We start from the raw sequence: 17469 nt of genomic DNA, 5'->3' as shown, positions 1-17469 counted from the left end.
ATATATATGTGTGTGTATAGATATTTCTACAAGTAGGAGGCGACATTCTAAAAAATGTCTATTGCACTCGCCCGCCGCATGGTCGTTCCACCCCATTCGCAAAAGTGAGTCCGCATTAACTCGGCTTAAAAGGCCATTTTGTCCTAGCAAAATTATAGTTATCCAGCGTTCGTACATCCACTTTAATCATCGCATGTATGGGCCAATTGTATGAATGATGACAACCTTGTTTGTTCCAAGGACTTCTCGTTTTTTTTGCGGACCATTGCTAGTGTTGTTGTGTACAGTTGTCCGTCGCTACCGTATCTACTCAGTGATCTCGGACTGTCCAGAAAGGCCAATTTCCATCTAAGGGTCCCTTGTGCTGCAGTGGCAATGAGTACGGTAACAGCAACCAGTGTAGACAATAGGCTATTTGCTAGGCCTCGTCAAGTCTGGGACATATGATTACTTTGCTGGGGTTCTGATTGCCTCGGCCTGGTCCCCTCAGTTCTTATACTTCTCTTAACTTCAGTCTTCTACGGATCCCCTTTCCGATTATCACTTTTCGAGAATATTCGATGAGCTACTAGCCGGCAGAAAGATTATTAGCTGTCGTTTTTAGGGGACTCACGAACATTGTATCGGGTAATGATGATTACGTAGTTCGACAGTGGATGACTGAGTCATCTGCCTTCATGTCATTTAACTAATCTAATGACTATGATAGCCTACGATCTAATGCCATCGCATAGCGTATCTCATCACGAATTAGAGTGGGAATAGAATGTCACAGACACAGTTACAAATATAATTTATGAAAGCACCGAAGCTACTTAGTATATTACAAATCAATAAAGACGGCTTCGATTTTAAAACCTGAACATCGAGAGGATCTGAAAAACAGAGCGTTAAAATTAAAGCTTTCGGATTGTTGCTCGAATTGTCGCCTAGGCTATGCATCGCGGTACTACTAATTTACTATTGCTTAAGAGATATTCTGGAACAGACACCGTTATTGTGTAGATATTAGGAGTACATGTATACAATAGACGCCGTTAATACTATTTGTTACTTATATTTACCCCCGTGATGCCTCCACGACATCATATTTACGTGTTAATCTTAGGAACACCGACGTTGGTCGGCGTGAAAAGGTAGACTAGACAAACAGTTCGTTTAGGAAAGGGTGAGAAGTAACCAATTATAGTAGAGAAGCCGGGTGTAAGACTCGAAACACATCTTTGTTTTACCAGTCTTGCAATACCATACGTCCATCTCACCGGGCGCTCTACGAAAACACATATTGACTGAGTTTTTATAATGAATTCATTATTATATTTGTTATGTGTTTTTACACAATAGTTGTACCTGATACATATCTCTTGACAGACGGGTGTCGCGAGCTCATGGGTTGAACAACCTAATTAGCCAATCTCTACTATTGTTTTATATAGTAATCGTTTTATATAGATACAATAAATCTAACCCAATGATAATGCGAAAAAGATGCAGCAAATCCGGATGAAGCAATGAACGGAAGAGGCATCTTAAACCCCACTCTACTGTATCAAAGGTAGTTTGTACCCGATAGTTTAGCTTCAAGCTCCTTCATGATGCCCACGGCATTCCGATATAGCGGCTTAAGAAAAGAGCTTTCTAATTAAATCTGTAAATCGTATACATTACGGTGGTCGGTAATGAAAAGAAGATCATTTTATCTTTCGACTCGATCGTCAGCACTGTCGGTGTCGGCAAGCCAGTTGTTACATAGCTGGGTATTAGAGTGTATTCATTACAATAAAATAGAGAGAATAAGAGATATACTAATGTAGAAGGTAGACCATCTATATTCAGTGTTAACTTATACTATATTTAGATTTAGCAAGTACTTGAGCGTTATATCTTTTAGCTCTCGATTCCGCTGCTACAGCTCGACCAACGAAGGGACTGATCGCAATAGATGCACAAAGGGCATTTCCAATATTTTTTACTTCATTTTCTTTATACATCTCTGATGTCTCTGATGAAGAAAATCGTGAAGGTTCTTGGCTAATCTTATCGTAGAATTAACCAGAACATTGTTCATCGCCGACGGTAATGTCGAGGCTGGGACTTAGTAGGATTGAACGAAGTCCATTGTTTCATTGTTAAAAGTAGTTAATTATCACAATATGTTTCGAATATCAGTCTTAGTTGACAGGTTTCTTCAATAATAATTACCTTATTCTACCCATTTATAGTAAGTATAATCATGCCGCTTCAAGGGTGTGGTCTATCTCATCATTTTAATTGGCCTGAACGTGCATGGCTTCTGATGATCTAATGCAAAATTGTTCACCGCTGCGCCAACACCTGAAGCGGCTTACCTTGTATCAGTTATTGCTGATAGAGCCTTTACATTCAACCACAATTGAGAAAAATTTTAGACAAAGCCAACAAGCTCTATGGAGCCGTGTCAGGATGTAAAAGATCTCGCAGATGCACTTCCTTGAACATAAACACCAGAATAATGAGTAAACCGATCCGTTGATGCATTATATCAACGCTCGTACGTTACCTCCTAAAGTAACTGGTTTTTACAAAAAAAAAAAAAAAAAATAACACATTCTATATTTTTACATCGGTACCTTTTGTTTGGAGTCTACTCTAGGTTATTGGTTCTTGGCCAGCTTTTGGTCTGGAATGCCCCCGTGCTGCTGGCTCTAGAGTTTCTTAGACATCTCTACAGAAATTATGAGGTACGCGCACAGGGGGGCATTATTGGTATATGGTACCATTTTTGTCTTTTACAGAAAACGTCTCTTCCTTCCAGACTGGGCTCTTAGTGATCTGGTGTCACGTCTCACATCATAGTCATCACTCTAGCGGCATATAGCCCTTTGCGCGTCTATGTAGATTTGAACACGCGATTTATGTCAAACTGTGTCATGACAACAACTTCACTGGCAGCTCAGTTATCACCGATACCCTCGACTTCACTAGGCATGTGACTCCCTTTTAGGTTCTCGAAGCGCATAGAGGGTTTCGCTTCCTGCTAAATGCAGTGCAGCACACCTAGAAGGTCTTGAAAAGCAGTCGTGTGGAAACACTGGAATAATCACTATTTTATCGCTATTTGTTAGGGCGCGCTTTATATTATTTTTATTGAAGAGCTTCTTATAAAAAAATAGTTACTTCATACCTGATTGACGGAAACAAACCATTCTAACTAACTACTTTAAACTAAGAACAGTATGCGGAAGTACAAAGGGTTTATGCTCCGTATTAGTATAAAAGATAGGTCCTCACATGTGAGTTTGATTAAAATGGTCTTGCTTCATGTCTGCATGTCGTTAATAAGATCTCTGTTTGTGTCCATGCTTCCTAAAAAATTGTATTCGATTTTTAATACGGTCCGCTTTGATCCTATGAACCTATATGTTACACGCGTTGAACTCCACGTTTCGGATATACGTCTAAAACGTACGGTCTAAAAAATCGGTAGCTCTGGAAGTCCGCCGAGGAATTTCCTAAGTCAAAGCATTTTTCGAGGGTGACAACCTGAAGCGAACTGGGCTTTCGGTCCCTGTCATTCCCTGGGTGTGAAAACACATATGGTCATAGACATACTTCATCGAAATGAGTGTATAAGCGCTCACATCTTTCAAAAGAACTCACTCTTCACTGGATAACTACATATTTTATGCTAGCGAAACTTTGAAGACGTCACGAAAGAGAGAAAGAGGGAACGTGACCAGCTTCTAACTACTAGACTCAATTTGAAAACCTAAATTCTTTCAGGGACTCCCCGTCGGGTTTGTAAACCTTTCATCGTTTTATACGAAAAGGGTTCTCATCTTTCAGCCATCTTCGGAGATATTGCCGCAGAGGGCTCTTTATGAAAATGCACGTACAAAACATCGACAGAAGTAACTTCTTAAACGAGCCCTTTGTGTCCTTATATGTGAAAACTATGCATCAGGTTGGAACCGCTGCATACGTAATAATCCTATCAGTGGCGGTAGTATCGATGTCATAAAATTCCCGTGGAGACACCATTTTGGCCGATTACGACCACTGGCAAACAGTTGGTTCAAACATCCAAATGCTGTCATATGAGGCGACTTTATAAGGACAAAGAGGTAGGACGACATGATCCTAATTTCGGACTCTCTGCGAAAGACGTTTATCTACTAAACGTACCAAGATGGTATATACTATATATGGGAGTATTGAGCTTTTTTTTATAACTTTGCAATAAACTGCACATCATAACTAAGTTCAAGTATTTGCTGCATTAATTAAGAGGGCAAGGCATCAGCTCCGTGGATAAATAGCTTAGAAAATCAAATGGAATTAACCTAAAGCTGGACTTCATAAGTGAGAGATAAGCTGACTGTAGCTATGGAGCGTTTTTATTTCAGTCCCTACCAAGTTTATTTAAAAACGATCTTACCAATATAAGCGCCATTTTCTCAGTTAAACTACCTTAATTTTGAATAAAATTCACAAATAACAGTCACACTATTGAACCAACACAGCTACTATATCTATATGTCGTAGCGTAGTTTTCGTTACAACCAATAAATAACTAATGTAGAATTGTATATATAGCCAAGTCGTGTGGCCGGTCAGACTAGAAATTTCGGCGAACAACAAATGTTGTGCTTTTATGTTATTTCAAATTTTCGAAAACAACCTGTTATTAACGAAAAGCACAAATGATTCATTAAAAAGAACAGTATTTTTCTGTACGAGACATGCACGTGCACTACTATACAATACGCAGAACTAAGCTCAGTCTAGCAGGCATGAACTTTTTTGCCTACTCAAAAGCAGAAAAGTAAAAAATGGGAGCTAACACGACCGACATTCGAAATTCTAGAGACTATATGACGAAAGTTCGCCACGTGTGCTGGTAATGAAAGAGCTTTATCGTGAACTGGGCTGAAGGTGGACACCGTTTTGTGTAAAGCCGCTGGGACGATTGTACGTGTATAGGATGGGTATTGGGTCGGGAAGCCGTCCTAGGAATCCCTACATACATGTATATATATATATAAAATTTTGAGATGGGACCAGTGCTCTCGGAGAATGGGGGTAAATGGTTTGTTATTTTGGAACACCAGATATATGGAAGTTACGAGGAAAAACTATTGGTAAAAAGCGGCCAATGTGTACAAAAAGATAAAAGAAAAAAACAATGAGTACAATTATTACGAAGAGTTTTTTGTTGTTACTTACCTGTTGGTTCGACAGTTTTCTCCTTACGAATCTTCATAGACAGAAAAACTCGAGCGAGGTTTCAATTAAAACTGCATCTTCGTACTCAGTTGTTTTCGTTACATAGATGGCCACTTAAAGTAAATCAAGATATTATATTTCGATCAATACTACCACTATGACAACTATGTATTATTTCGAAGCTGGGGAACAATGGCAATTACTAACTGGATGATCCGGAGCGGATACGATGGTGTGACTACACTACCAAATCTATAGCGGGGCATCTTGAGCGATTGAAGACACTCATTCATTTCCGATAGTCCACCTGGTGAAGGTCTTCTATTAACAATAGTTAACTACAATGACCTCTACCGCGTAACAACATGACTATACAGTGCTTCTCTTTATCGGTATAAATAACAAATACCACTCACATTGTAAACTCTATTCTTTATATACATAGATTTGTTTACGTTATTCACGGGAAGTTTTTAAACAATTTACTTATTAGTATCATTCATGATGAGTTTTAAAAAGTGTTAGTCTTGCGTTATAATTTATTTAGACCAAGTCAATTGTCGACAATTCCTTATTTTGACTGCTACATTTGATTAATGTATCATGAGACTATACCCCTTTTTTCATGTGGAATCGTAGAGGATCACGGCCAGCTGTTCCAGTCCAGCCGTATTTACCGCGTTGATTACCGCGAAAATGAGTACTCGTTAATAGGCAGTTTGAAAAATGTAAAAGCTGCACTGATCGAGCGCCTTATCTACTATTTCGAGATTACTTATTCGAAAATTGCTACTTTCTTTGTGTTTGGTTCTCAGCACGCTTCATTTGAAGTACATAAGGGTGGGGGGAGGGGGGGGGGCCTTCTCGGTATCTGCCGAACTTCATTAAAGCAGTTTTATTACGTGAGTATAAGCAATCCGTATTCAAAGGGTTTACATTTTTGACAAAAGCCCGCTTTGCCAATCCTTGCAACAGCCACTTACCCCTCTTCGAGCGCAATATTCTGATTTAGCTCAAAATTCAAGCGAACCATTGGCCAATAATAGTATATCATCTATGTCTTTTTAGTCATATTGATAATTACGGTAATTTCCACAATGACTCTAACATAACCCAGATCTTAGCCTAAATTTGGCAGGTCATTGTCAGCTCAATAGATGGTATGATGATTTACTTTCAACAATGATTGTAACAGCTATTGAATTTATATGAAGTAGAACATTTTTTTAAATTTTAACTCTACACTCAATGAATTTGTCTTGGGATACTTCTAGATAATTGCCATAAGATAGAATTAATAGCAAAAAGAATAGGATTGGTACTTTTGCTCCGTGATGAAAAAAGTTTCATTTCCGAAAATTTTGCCTAAGACCTTCCATTAAATGCTGATTGAATAGGTCAAATCTGTGGCTACTGACATGGTATGTCCATTTCATTACTTGCCATTCTGCACCTCGAAGACATAACCCAGGGCAGGATTTTCCATGACTTTCTTTAAACCTGCCCTACGCGACTTCCCGCCAAATTAGCACTTTTATGTGCATACGTAAAACAAAAAAGTTAGAATTTAGATAGAACTTGGTTTTCATGGAGGCTTATATTGTGTAACACAACGTAGATATGTAGAGCCGCAATCTGTGCCCTGCTCTAGTCCTGTTTGAGTTTACTTATGTAGTAGTTGCAAAAACACTCCACCACTAGAAGCGCTAAAGTTAAATCATGATATTATCCCTCCAATGTTTCTTTGATACGAGGTACCCTCTGCCGCTGTTGGTCTTCAGCATTTTTTATTAGCCCGTCATGTAACATGATGTGGACACAACCTGTGGCAGCTTCGCGGTAATTTGAAGGGCATGAGGGTTTGAGGGCATCGTTCATGGGTCGTCTCGTTCTGGAATGTTCGAAATAATACTTGAAACAAGCGCTTCTTTACAACCGAGACTAAATGTAGAGGCGTTTCCGTCAGGAGTTCACTAATGCGTCCCAAACACCTACGGTGCCCTGTTGCCCCATCTAGTAAAGAACCTCATAAGCGCGACTCCCTCTTCCTAAAAATGTAGGCATCTTTGTCTAGACGGCGGTGTCGTTTGTCTTTTTTTCTGCTTTTTCAGAGCAGATTCCTATATTTCATTCACATGTCTGTGCTAAGCGATTTTGCATAGAATGTCTGAAGACGTTGTCAGGCGGAACTGGGGCAGATATTACTACTCGAATGTAGGGCAAGCGTGTAAGTTGCGCTACGAGGTCGCCTGAGATGAGTATGTGGATTAAAAATGTATTGAATAGATCAGTGGATAAAGAGAACATTAAAGCGAAGAATCATCTGCATTTACATGGCGCTAAATGTGTTTTATTTATGGAACAAATATATTGCATACTAACGGAATAACTGATTTAACGGCAGATTCAGCATAAGTGGAACTACCCGCGGAATTTAACTAACGTATTGTCTTATGCTTAGATGAAATGCAAACTTCGAGTAAAGCACAACCGTACGAAACCACAGATAAAATAGACTAGTTAAATAAAAGGCGTAGACCTTTTGCAGAAAGAGTCTATCTTTTTTATCTAAGGTAAGTTTTATCACGAATCAGTTATCAATATAAAGCCATTTTTTAAATAGACATTTTATTTTCATAAGAGCGATGCCATATATACGGCAAACTATGGCCAACGGGTAGTGATAAAAAAATGTACCGGCTACCGTTCTTTTTTTTTTTTTTGTCATTTTCTGGCATTATGTGGTCAACGCGAAAAAAGCTCCGCTGCGAAGGGCAAACACTTTAGAGAGTGCATCAGTTGTTTAAGATTAGTCGTTGGTCCTCTTTCATTCTTTGTGCGCCGGTGGCAACCAACTTAAGCTATATGAGTTACGCTTATAAAAAAAAATATGTAATATCTTGCTACAATTAGTATGTTTTTTCTTCTGGCCTCGTTGTGACAAGAAGTAACATCGCATAATGAAATCCATGGCTACAAGACGCGCGACTGTAATTGGTTTTATTTACCTTCGAATACGCTTTCTATTGGTAACATCTAATGCCATAAAAAAAAAAACGTGTGGTATCTTCTCAATGCCGCATACTGCATAGTCTGTATAAGACATGGGTCGTTGTTCAGAACGTGCTAAGATCAGGATATGCACGTAAGGTAGGCAAACCGAACAGATGTTTAGTGCACCTCTCGTAGAACACTTTATTGGGTGCTCACGTCCTTCGTTCAACTCGCTTTCTGATAATATCGATGCGAGCCCTGTCTTTTTCGATGGCATCGTTCAATGGGTATATGTATGGATATGTATGCAGGGTCTTCGAGAAGTTACTTAATCATATCGAAAATTAGCCAACATTTTTGGTTAGCTCTTCAGGTCTCGTATATTGTTTTCATTTTAAAACCGGCCTCATTCTCTATGTATCTATTTATATCTAGAAAACGAAAAACAGCTTTTCGTGACAATACCTTCAAAGTCGTCGAAACATTTCTCGGTCTGCGGACGAGTTGCCGAGCCCCTTAGACATTTCTTTATATGCAGGCCATCATGAATCCCCATCCACGCTGAATGTACGAAGCGCACTGGTTATCACAGCCCTGCCAGGTGTTCTAGTTAAGATAATTCAGTGCACTCATTCTCCTAGCTTCCTTCGCTAGTGCTCACCTCCACCATAGAACACACTAATTATCCCTTGTAGGTAAAGACACAGGCAGTATATCTACGTGTAGGAATAGCTATAGCAAGCAGGTATAAATGACCCTGTCAAATAGTTCCGTTCTGTATTTAGCGCAACTCGTGCTATGCTCAACCCATGCAACCGATGCTATCTAGCTGACAGGACCCGGAGACACTTCCAGTAAAAGTTACGGCAAGGCCACTATGTTCTTTTGTTAACGATTAAGCATGGACAAAGCGAATGAAAAGGCGCTGCCAGACTTCCCATGTAGGAGACTAGGTGAAGACATGAAGTAGGAATCAAGTTACGATAGGGAATTTTGCCAATGTCAACAAGCAATTCAGGACCCTTGTTCCGCGTACCGCCAGGACGCTATAACCAAGAGATACAAACCAATCTAGCAATCACCCTTCTTTAAGTGTCTCAAGGCGCTCTTGATCGGACCCTCGAATTCAAATGGATCCGCTTCTTTAGGCGGAAACTAATTTTAATTTTTGCAAATCATTTATGAGCATTATTCTCAACTAAAAAAACGCCCGTTCTCATCTCACCCAGTTTTTTTTGGGTCTCTTTTTTACGGCAATGAAAGAAATAAAGGAAAATTGGATCGACCAAAAATTGTGTGTTTGGAGTCTAGACCCACGGTGAATGCTGTACACTCAAAAAACCAATGGCAAAACGACGACAAGGACTTTTCAATGACGTGCGACATTTAACCATTGTTGAACGAAGCATTAGAGACGGATTGCAAAAAACAAAAGCGAATTTGTCAGCTTCGGTTGTGTCCTTAGTGCGGTAGACTTCCTATCTGACTGGACTGGTCATCTGAAAAGCCGGTTCATTACTATGGATCGACTCAGCTCGACGTTCATGCATACATTTATGTGTCTGGTAATTGTTGTTTCTGTTCTTTTGCAGGTGGTGAAGATGCTGATCGTGGTAGTTGTGCTCTTTGCAACATTGTGGCTACCGTACCGTGTACTGCTCGTCTACAATTCGTTCGCCAGGAAGCCCTACCTGGAACTGTGGTACCTGATGCTCTGCAAGACGCTCATCTTCGTCAATTCGGCGATCAATCCTGTACTCTACAACGCCATGTCAGCCAAGTTTCGGCGCGCTTTCCGACGTACCCTATCATGCGGTAAGCACCGTGTAGCAGTAGCAGCTGCAGCAGCAAGGGCAATGCGTCGTTAGCAAAATCGCCGTGATTTTGACAAGGCTAAACAACAGCAGTTCCAGCGCGGTGGCGGGCACAGTTACCGTTAGTTTCTATAAGAGAGCAACGGTCTTAGCGTCTCCAGCTGACTCCACGTCGCTAACGAAAGGTCACCGCAAGTAGCGAACCCGGACATTACCAAGCCGATGCTTTAGGTGTTGTATTATAATTGGCTGCCTCAGTAAACATGCTCTTAATCCTTTTCTCAGTGTTTTCTGTTTTGAGGAGATCAAGGGTCAGTGCCTTGTATTGACCAGACTCTGCCACTATTTTTCTTCTGCTGCGGCTTTTTCGTCCATTAAATTTGGATCCTGTATCCTTGGACCCCAAATCTGAATTGATTTTAATATTGATTCAAATTGAAGCTTGTCTAGTGCTGACTAATATCATGCAATAGCTCGCCGGTATTGACCAAAGGAAAAACCTCTTTCAGCATCAGTAGCAGTGGATTGCTTCTTTGGTGATTAGGATTCTAGCAACGTGGGTACAGCAAACACCCCCTTCATCTAACAGAAGCTGGACAGCATATGTGGCACAAAATCTTAAGCAGACTATTAGTAATATTTTGTCAAGAATTATGCTGCTGTGTGTATGTATTTCGGTTGAGTTTCCTCAGCTTAAGGTATATATGTACACGTAACCAATGCGACAGTTCGCAAAAACGTTCTAAATAAACCGTATCCCTTAAAGCATAGCCGTGTAAAAATGGCACGTTTATCATTCGCGCGTTGCCGCTGTAAATGTCGGTTACTTCATCGTCTAACAAATCCGCGCCCTTAGATACAGCCTTGTACTGTGGTTTCGAACAAATACCCTGTAAAAAATTATCTAACTAGTCTGAGTAATAGTTGCAAAGAGGCTTCATCACGTTAAGACATCCGGTATTATAATATTGGACTTCTCTCCTGTCCTCCAATAGTCCCAAGCGCTTGCCAGTTTTTACTTATCTCTGCCTAAATCTCCATCATGGGAACTATAGCCCGACACCTGTTCGAAGCGACAACGACATAAAGAGGCTGAATCGGGTTAATTGTGGATCGAAAAGATTACTAACCACCCAGATTGAGCCTTATTTTCCTACAGGGTTAAAGCAGCTCACGTGGTGAAGGGGCCCCGATGGGGTTTTCCGTTTCCGTGACTGGCCCACGTTTGGCTCAGAGGTTCCCTCCGCCTTGCCGGAAGTAGCCACTAACCATTGTTACACGTTGTTTGGAACCAGTATGTTTCCGTGGTTAAGAAGGAAAAATCTCTCTCTTTGTATCAAAGTTAGCGCGCTAACCGCAGAGAACCCACGGCGATTTCTTCACATGCTTGCTCGACCCAGTTGCGAGTTGCGCCGCAGGTTATACGAAAAAGGAGCTAGTCATAGGCGGTACAGGCAGTTGGGGCGGTTTTTCAGCTGGTAAGCCCCTACGGCCAAATTTTTAATTAGTTTTAACATTGGGTCATCGTAACAATAGACGTTGGTTTTACATTACTACTACTACTGTTGATAGTGACTTTAGTGACGCTGAATAATGTAAGACATCGTCTGTCTGACCCTACTCGACGGCGCAACACGCTGTGCGGAAATAGTAGCCTACCTTTCTTTCTTACCTCATACACCACCAACTTGGTATTGCGGAAGGGAACAGTGGATGGGAGACAAATGGCGGTTATCCATTAGTCGAATTATGCAAATGATATCACCGATGTTGCCTTGTTTTCGAAACGATACTGGGTACATCCCACATATATATATATAAATGGGGATGCTAGAAGTACAAAGCTGTGCACGTGTGTCCGTGAATAAGAAAATAAGAAGGTCTAATATATTCAGTGGATCTTTTTTAAGTATTGTTGAATAAAGGGGTGTAGCGGAAAACGTACCCACTAACTGCATATATCGATTCCTTTACTGGGACGTGGTCAATTTTTTGCTCAGTGACTGTGCATCTGTGAGCTTGACACGAGAATGCTCTAGGGAGAGATACCTAAATCAGAGGTTATGGCGTTCACGTCGCTGCTCATTCGAGCGCGTTAAGCTTGCTCGAATGAGCAGCGGTTTGTAACCAACAGGACCAGGCGACAGCCCATCTCTGTAGCCGTACTAATTCGGGTCTTGAATACACTCAAAAAAGGTTGCACATATGGAAACATATGAAGCCTTACTTACTGATGGGTCCTCGGCAGGTATCCCAGCTCTTCTAAAAGATCAGTGATCTCGCAGAAGACAACGCACATTTGGCCAGCATGGTGGTTCTTCGATGTCGTCTTAATCCTATTTACGAGACGAAACTCCATCAGCGGCTGCTTCGACCGGTCGATAATTAGGTGTTCATTATCAGCATTTGTCACAATACAACAATATGCAAGCTCAGTGAGATACTCATTAATTATTTTTTCTGTAATTGTTCCATCGAGCAACAAATACTCAATTGTCATGCTACCCGCTTGAACGCCCGTTCTTAAAACTACACTTAACCATTCGTATTAAACAAGCATCGACTGCTGACTCTACATAGACAGAAATGCAGATAGTACCTTATGCGCTAACAAGGTGTTTGATTATCGAATAAAATCCAGCAGATTTTCAGATTTGAACCACAATCCTATTTCGGCAAATAGAATGTGGCTTTTTTTCAGTCTGTATGACAGTTTTAGTTACTAAGTATATGTGGATCTAAAAGTAATCGCATCAATTCCAGCGTCCTATCCCTAAATAACCCTAATAAACCCTATAGCAGGCTTAAAGTAAAATCATTGTATGTTAGGAAAGACACTCCCAACTTACTGCTGAAGAAATAAATAAGTCTTATTTTCGTTATCAGTACATACGAATGAAGAACTGAAATTTCTGTTTACTTTGATTGATATTAGTACGAAATGCCTTATGAAAAATGAATATCCATATAAAGCGAAACTATTCCCTTTTAAATACGTGCTGAGTTAATTATTATACAACCACGATAATGTAGTTTTATAACTTAGCATTAACAGAGCAATATGATAATTCACTGAGGTAAACTAGATCCGAAATAGCTTAGTTCACTTGCAGTATTGGTTCAGTAATTATATCAATGACATGGCTATAGGTGGCCTCGTAGTGTACACTTTTAGATAGCCTACGTCGGATCTTCCAGATACGTTAAGTAACTTTTCCAAACAGGCAGCAGAGCCTTTGGAATATGTAAATATGATTAGAACGATAAACTTACCACTTCTGCAATACTAGAGCACGGATAAATAGCTCCGACACTTTTTGCATCTTTACACACCTTCGCTCAATGTACAGATGTACAGGGAATTTTAAAAAAATCAGGTTTGCGAGCCTCATTGTTGCACAGAGTGACCGTCCACCTTACCAAAGTCTTGTTCTAATTTTGTCATTATGTTAAACTCGGTGAAAGGTTAGACTAACATACAATCATTCTTAACTTGTCAACCATATACGTACGAGCAATTTGTTCATACTTTGTTGTCCTGTGCATCGGCAGCTTTGATTACTACGAATGTTTTTATTTGCACTTCCTGTACATATTTTGGGATGCATGAACTCAGGACCGTTGTAATCGACGGAAACAATCAACATACGCTACAGAGGTAACATAATAGAACGCATGCTTCAGTTGACAGGCAATCATTCAAATATTGTCCCGTAATGTTTCTGCTCCCTTGTGGCTTCTTGACTACCTAACCTTCTGCACCATATTCTCTCGTTAGAGCTTCAGGCGAAGCTTCCCTTCGAGTAAGATTTCTTTAAAATTGTTAAAGAGTGCAATTTTATTTCATTTAAGTAAGCTTCCTTTGCAACACTAATATCACAATCGAATTGATCTTTTCCTATCATAGACTGCTTATTCTGTTTAATCTGAAACTACTTGCTTCCATCAGAACTCTATCCACGTCTAGGATGCCTTCAAAGATCTCATGCGTTGCCGTTTCGGAAGCGGCATTCCCATTTACGCCAAGGCTGTTTTATCCGTTCCCTTTCACAGTGCGGGGCTTTCTACTTCCTTTCTCATATATCTTTGCTAACCTGCACCTTACGTCCTTTCTCATATATCTTTGCTAACCTGCGCCTTACGTCTTGCCTTCTTTTTCCTCTTATTCCTCTTTTTGATCCTTTAAATTCCCAATGTGTTAAGTCACTTCCTGCTATATTGCCATTACGGTTGCCGTCGTCAATGTTTTTGCTTAGTCTCAATAAAAGGTACTTTACTCGAAGTTGTGTAACAGCAGTAGCATCGGCTAGGATCGCGCACGACCAAGTGTATCATTGCACTCCGATAGGCTATACCGCATCGTGGTCTGGGTTCGAACCCGGGCGTGGATACACTTCGTTTCGTTCTGGGAGCCAGCCACCCATCCGATGGAATGCCTAACAACGATACCGGACGTAAAACTCGAAAACGGGCTACACCGCTTAAACCGTGGCCATGCTGAGTCTCACCGAATGCTTTGGGACCTCGCAAAAGCTTTTATCATGAAATGTTGCCTGCATTACTTCTGTTCTTAAAGTTGGACGCTTGCTCAGTCTGTTAGCAAACTCAGATTCAAAGGTGTTGCCAAGGTCTATAGGGTAGCGAGCAACTTCGGCCTCAGGCCTATTTTAGTACTCATGTACTTATTGTACTAGATTCCTACCCGTCCACTGTCTGCCGACAACGGCTGGCTTTCCCGGTGCATTCTAATATTCAAATAACGATGTATGACTGATTATTTTCGGGGACTACTCCATTATTCCCGCATTATGTGATAACATGTGAGGCCCGCTACTCCTACACACATGCCCATCTTTCAACCTACCCGCTCAGTAAATAAGATCTTCAAGCGCTTTTCACTATTGTCGTTAAAGCATTTGTTGCGGAAACAACTGAGACCATAAAATACGACCATTAAAGTAAGCCGATATGTTAACCACAATTTGTCACTAACTAATATAGTAGACCGTGTTTTACGAAAATAGTAAACTATTTCACATCTACGGATCCTAATGGTTTTATCGTCTACGGTGATATATCTATTACATTATCTTCAGGCTGCGGGTGTGGAGATGTACGCTTGGAGCAACGAGGTTTTTCAACAGTCATGACCGTCCGCCAGCAAACGAATTTGCATCGTCCTTCGCGAAAGGATCAATACTAAGGACGCCCTCAAATCACTAGGACCCGTTCCCTTGATGCAGACGGATCAACGAATCGAGTCAAGGGAAGGAGCTATAATTTGCTTTTCCATTGAGAAAAAAATATATAGCGTAAAAGGTTAAATATTTTTTGGTTAGCGCGAAGATCTGATGAAGCGATGAAATTGCTTGGTCGTCTTCAATTTTTGATATATATTAAAAGTAATATGTAAAATGAAGGGATACCTGGCGTGCATGAGTAAAGTAAGTCTGTCCAACACAGAAGCAGCTCTATCGGGCTTTTTTTCTATACATCCAAACACAAAGAAACACCTTGTAGGTAAGTCAAACAGTTGCTTTTATGCATTAATCATACACTGGCCGTATCATTTACAACTGACGCGGCTCTCTTTGCTACCAGCGAGCCGCTCCGTATATGCGTATAAACTATATCGCATGTTCCGAGCTCTGAAACTGACGTTAGCAATGATTTTAGACTATTAAGCCAGATAATTAGAGTCCATGCTGGAGATCCACAATGTTCCATTCTATTAAAACAGGCAATTACCTAACATAATGTCCTAAGTTACTTTTGAGCCGGAAGGAAATTCAAATTAAAAGCCACCTTTCCCTCCTTTAGCGTCCTTGTCAAGCTACTCTTGTCCTTTTACTAAATGCGTATGAATATGAATACCGGCCTATGTTTCTAGCACCAACGCTACAGCGTTCTAATTGACTCTGGCTAAATACTACCGCCCACGTACCGGGAACTGGTTTATAACATGACATTGTTTTACAGACCAATTCGCAGATTCGAGAATAGAAAGCCATGTAATATAGATAGGATTGTACCATAAGCGGATATTATAGGCAACAAAGGGCACAAGGCGAAGCGAGCATTTCATTGAAGGTCCAGGGCTGATGTTGAACATTGATGCTGTGTATAACCGCCAAGAGACGAACGCCGAGTGTCGTGTCTGTCGCATTCTGTGGTCCTTGTCTTGGTTGGCCATGGTAATTTTCTTAGAGGGTCGACGATATAACCCTCCCGCATGTATAAACACGGTGTAAAGATAAAATCTCGTCAATATGATTTGATGTATTGACTAAAGAATAAAATGAAATCAGAATAATGCACCGAGCGTGGCAGTCGGAAATGGAATATTGCAAGCAAGAAACTGCGTTATGAGTTGATTGTCTAGGATGGGTCCTTTTACTGTCACAAACGGAAGGATATATACACTAAATGACAGGCTATATATATAAATATATAAAAAGATATATATATGTGCATGGTAGTGATAATGCTATGTGTTATTTCGTGAAGTAATGTTGGAAAGAATGATATGGAAAGCTTCGATGGTAAATAAAAAACGGTTACTTAAATAGAATAAATTGTGCCTTGATTTTGTAGCAAACTACTTCCTGCCCGATCATTCGTATTTGGATTAACTTTTTCTAGATAGATACTAAAATAATTCGAATGAACACATAGGCGTATACAAAGATACGGAGAACACACTGTTATACTAGTTTATCTACCGTGATCTGGACACGCCAATGGAGTTAGGGGCCTAACAACAAGCACGATATAAATTTTATAAAGATAAGCGATGATCAAATCATTAAAGCTGGTTATAAAACAAGTTGTCTGTCTGTCATCCACTGTTGTTGGATTAGCAGGGTACACCGCTAGAACAAACGTCTGAAAAACCTCTCGTTAACCTTACAGGCTCTTAAGCCGTACAAAATTAAAAGAGATTCAGATGCACTCGTAATACCCCGTTGAGCAATAATGCTCTATCAATATTCCTCGGTTGTACATTTTATGACGTACCTGCATTTGTTAAAGTCGCGTTGTCTGAAATGAGTAGACAGTGCAACAGATATACATACACTTACGCCTGTGGCACCGCTGATAAAGTGCGAGTAAAAAGACGATGATGGAGCTGTCAGTCTGGGTCGAATATTATCCCCCCGTACCCTGGTGCCAGCGAATAAATGTGTGTAGACCGGTCGTTGCTAGGGAAAATATTTCTCAAGTAGCTCTTAATGCCGATACTGGGCCTAAAACACAAACTACTATCTATTTAATGCTAGGCGTTAGATAGACATATGTGACTAGAAAGAGGTGGGTTCTGCTATCGTTCAAGTTTAGAATGCGTATGCCTTCCACTAAATATTAGCTAACATAGCTGAGTTTCGTCTCTAACTGTAAGCCAGCCTGGAATAGAATATATCCGATGTAGGTCTGCCATTAAGAAGTCATCCCAGCT

At 40.4% G+C, this 17469-nt stretch overlaps 1 protein-coding gene and 1 long non-coding RNA gene across 2 annotated transcripts in view; one reads left to right on the top strand and one right to left on the bottom strand.

Annotated features, from left to right (window-relative positions):
- The window catches only part of LOC111254677 (thyrotropin-releasing hormone receptor-like), a 24991-nt gene extending 8399 nt beyond the window's left edge, over nucleotides 1-16592 (top strand). Inside the window, exons 2-3 of the mRNA XM_022815768.2 lie at nucleotides 9792-10014; nucleotides 15110-16592. Of these exons, the coding sequence (XP_022671503.1) occupies nucleotides 9792-10014; nucleotides 15110-15216 (330 nt within the window). The 3' untranslated portion in view covers nucleotides 15217-16592. The remainder of the gene's footprint in view (nucleotides 1-9791; nucleotides 10015-15109) is intronic.
- LOC147754361 (uncharacterized) overlaps nucleotides 1-17469 on the bottom strand; it is a 61147-nt gene that overhangs the window by 13857 nt on the left and 29821 nt on the right. The gene's annotated exons all lie outside the window — the stretch shown is intronic.

Source organism: Varroa destructor, unplaced genomic scaffold, assembly GCF_002443255.2.
Source record: "Varroa destructor unplaced genomic scaffold, Vdes_3.0 BEIS01000007.1, whole genome shotgun sequence".
NCBI lineage: Eukaryota > Metazoa > Arthropoda > Arachnida > Mesostigmata > Varroidae > Varroa > Varroa destructor.
Note: the sequence above shows the minus strand (reverse complement) of the source record. Positions and strands in the feature narration are given on the sequence as shown.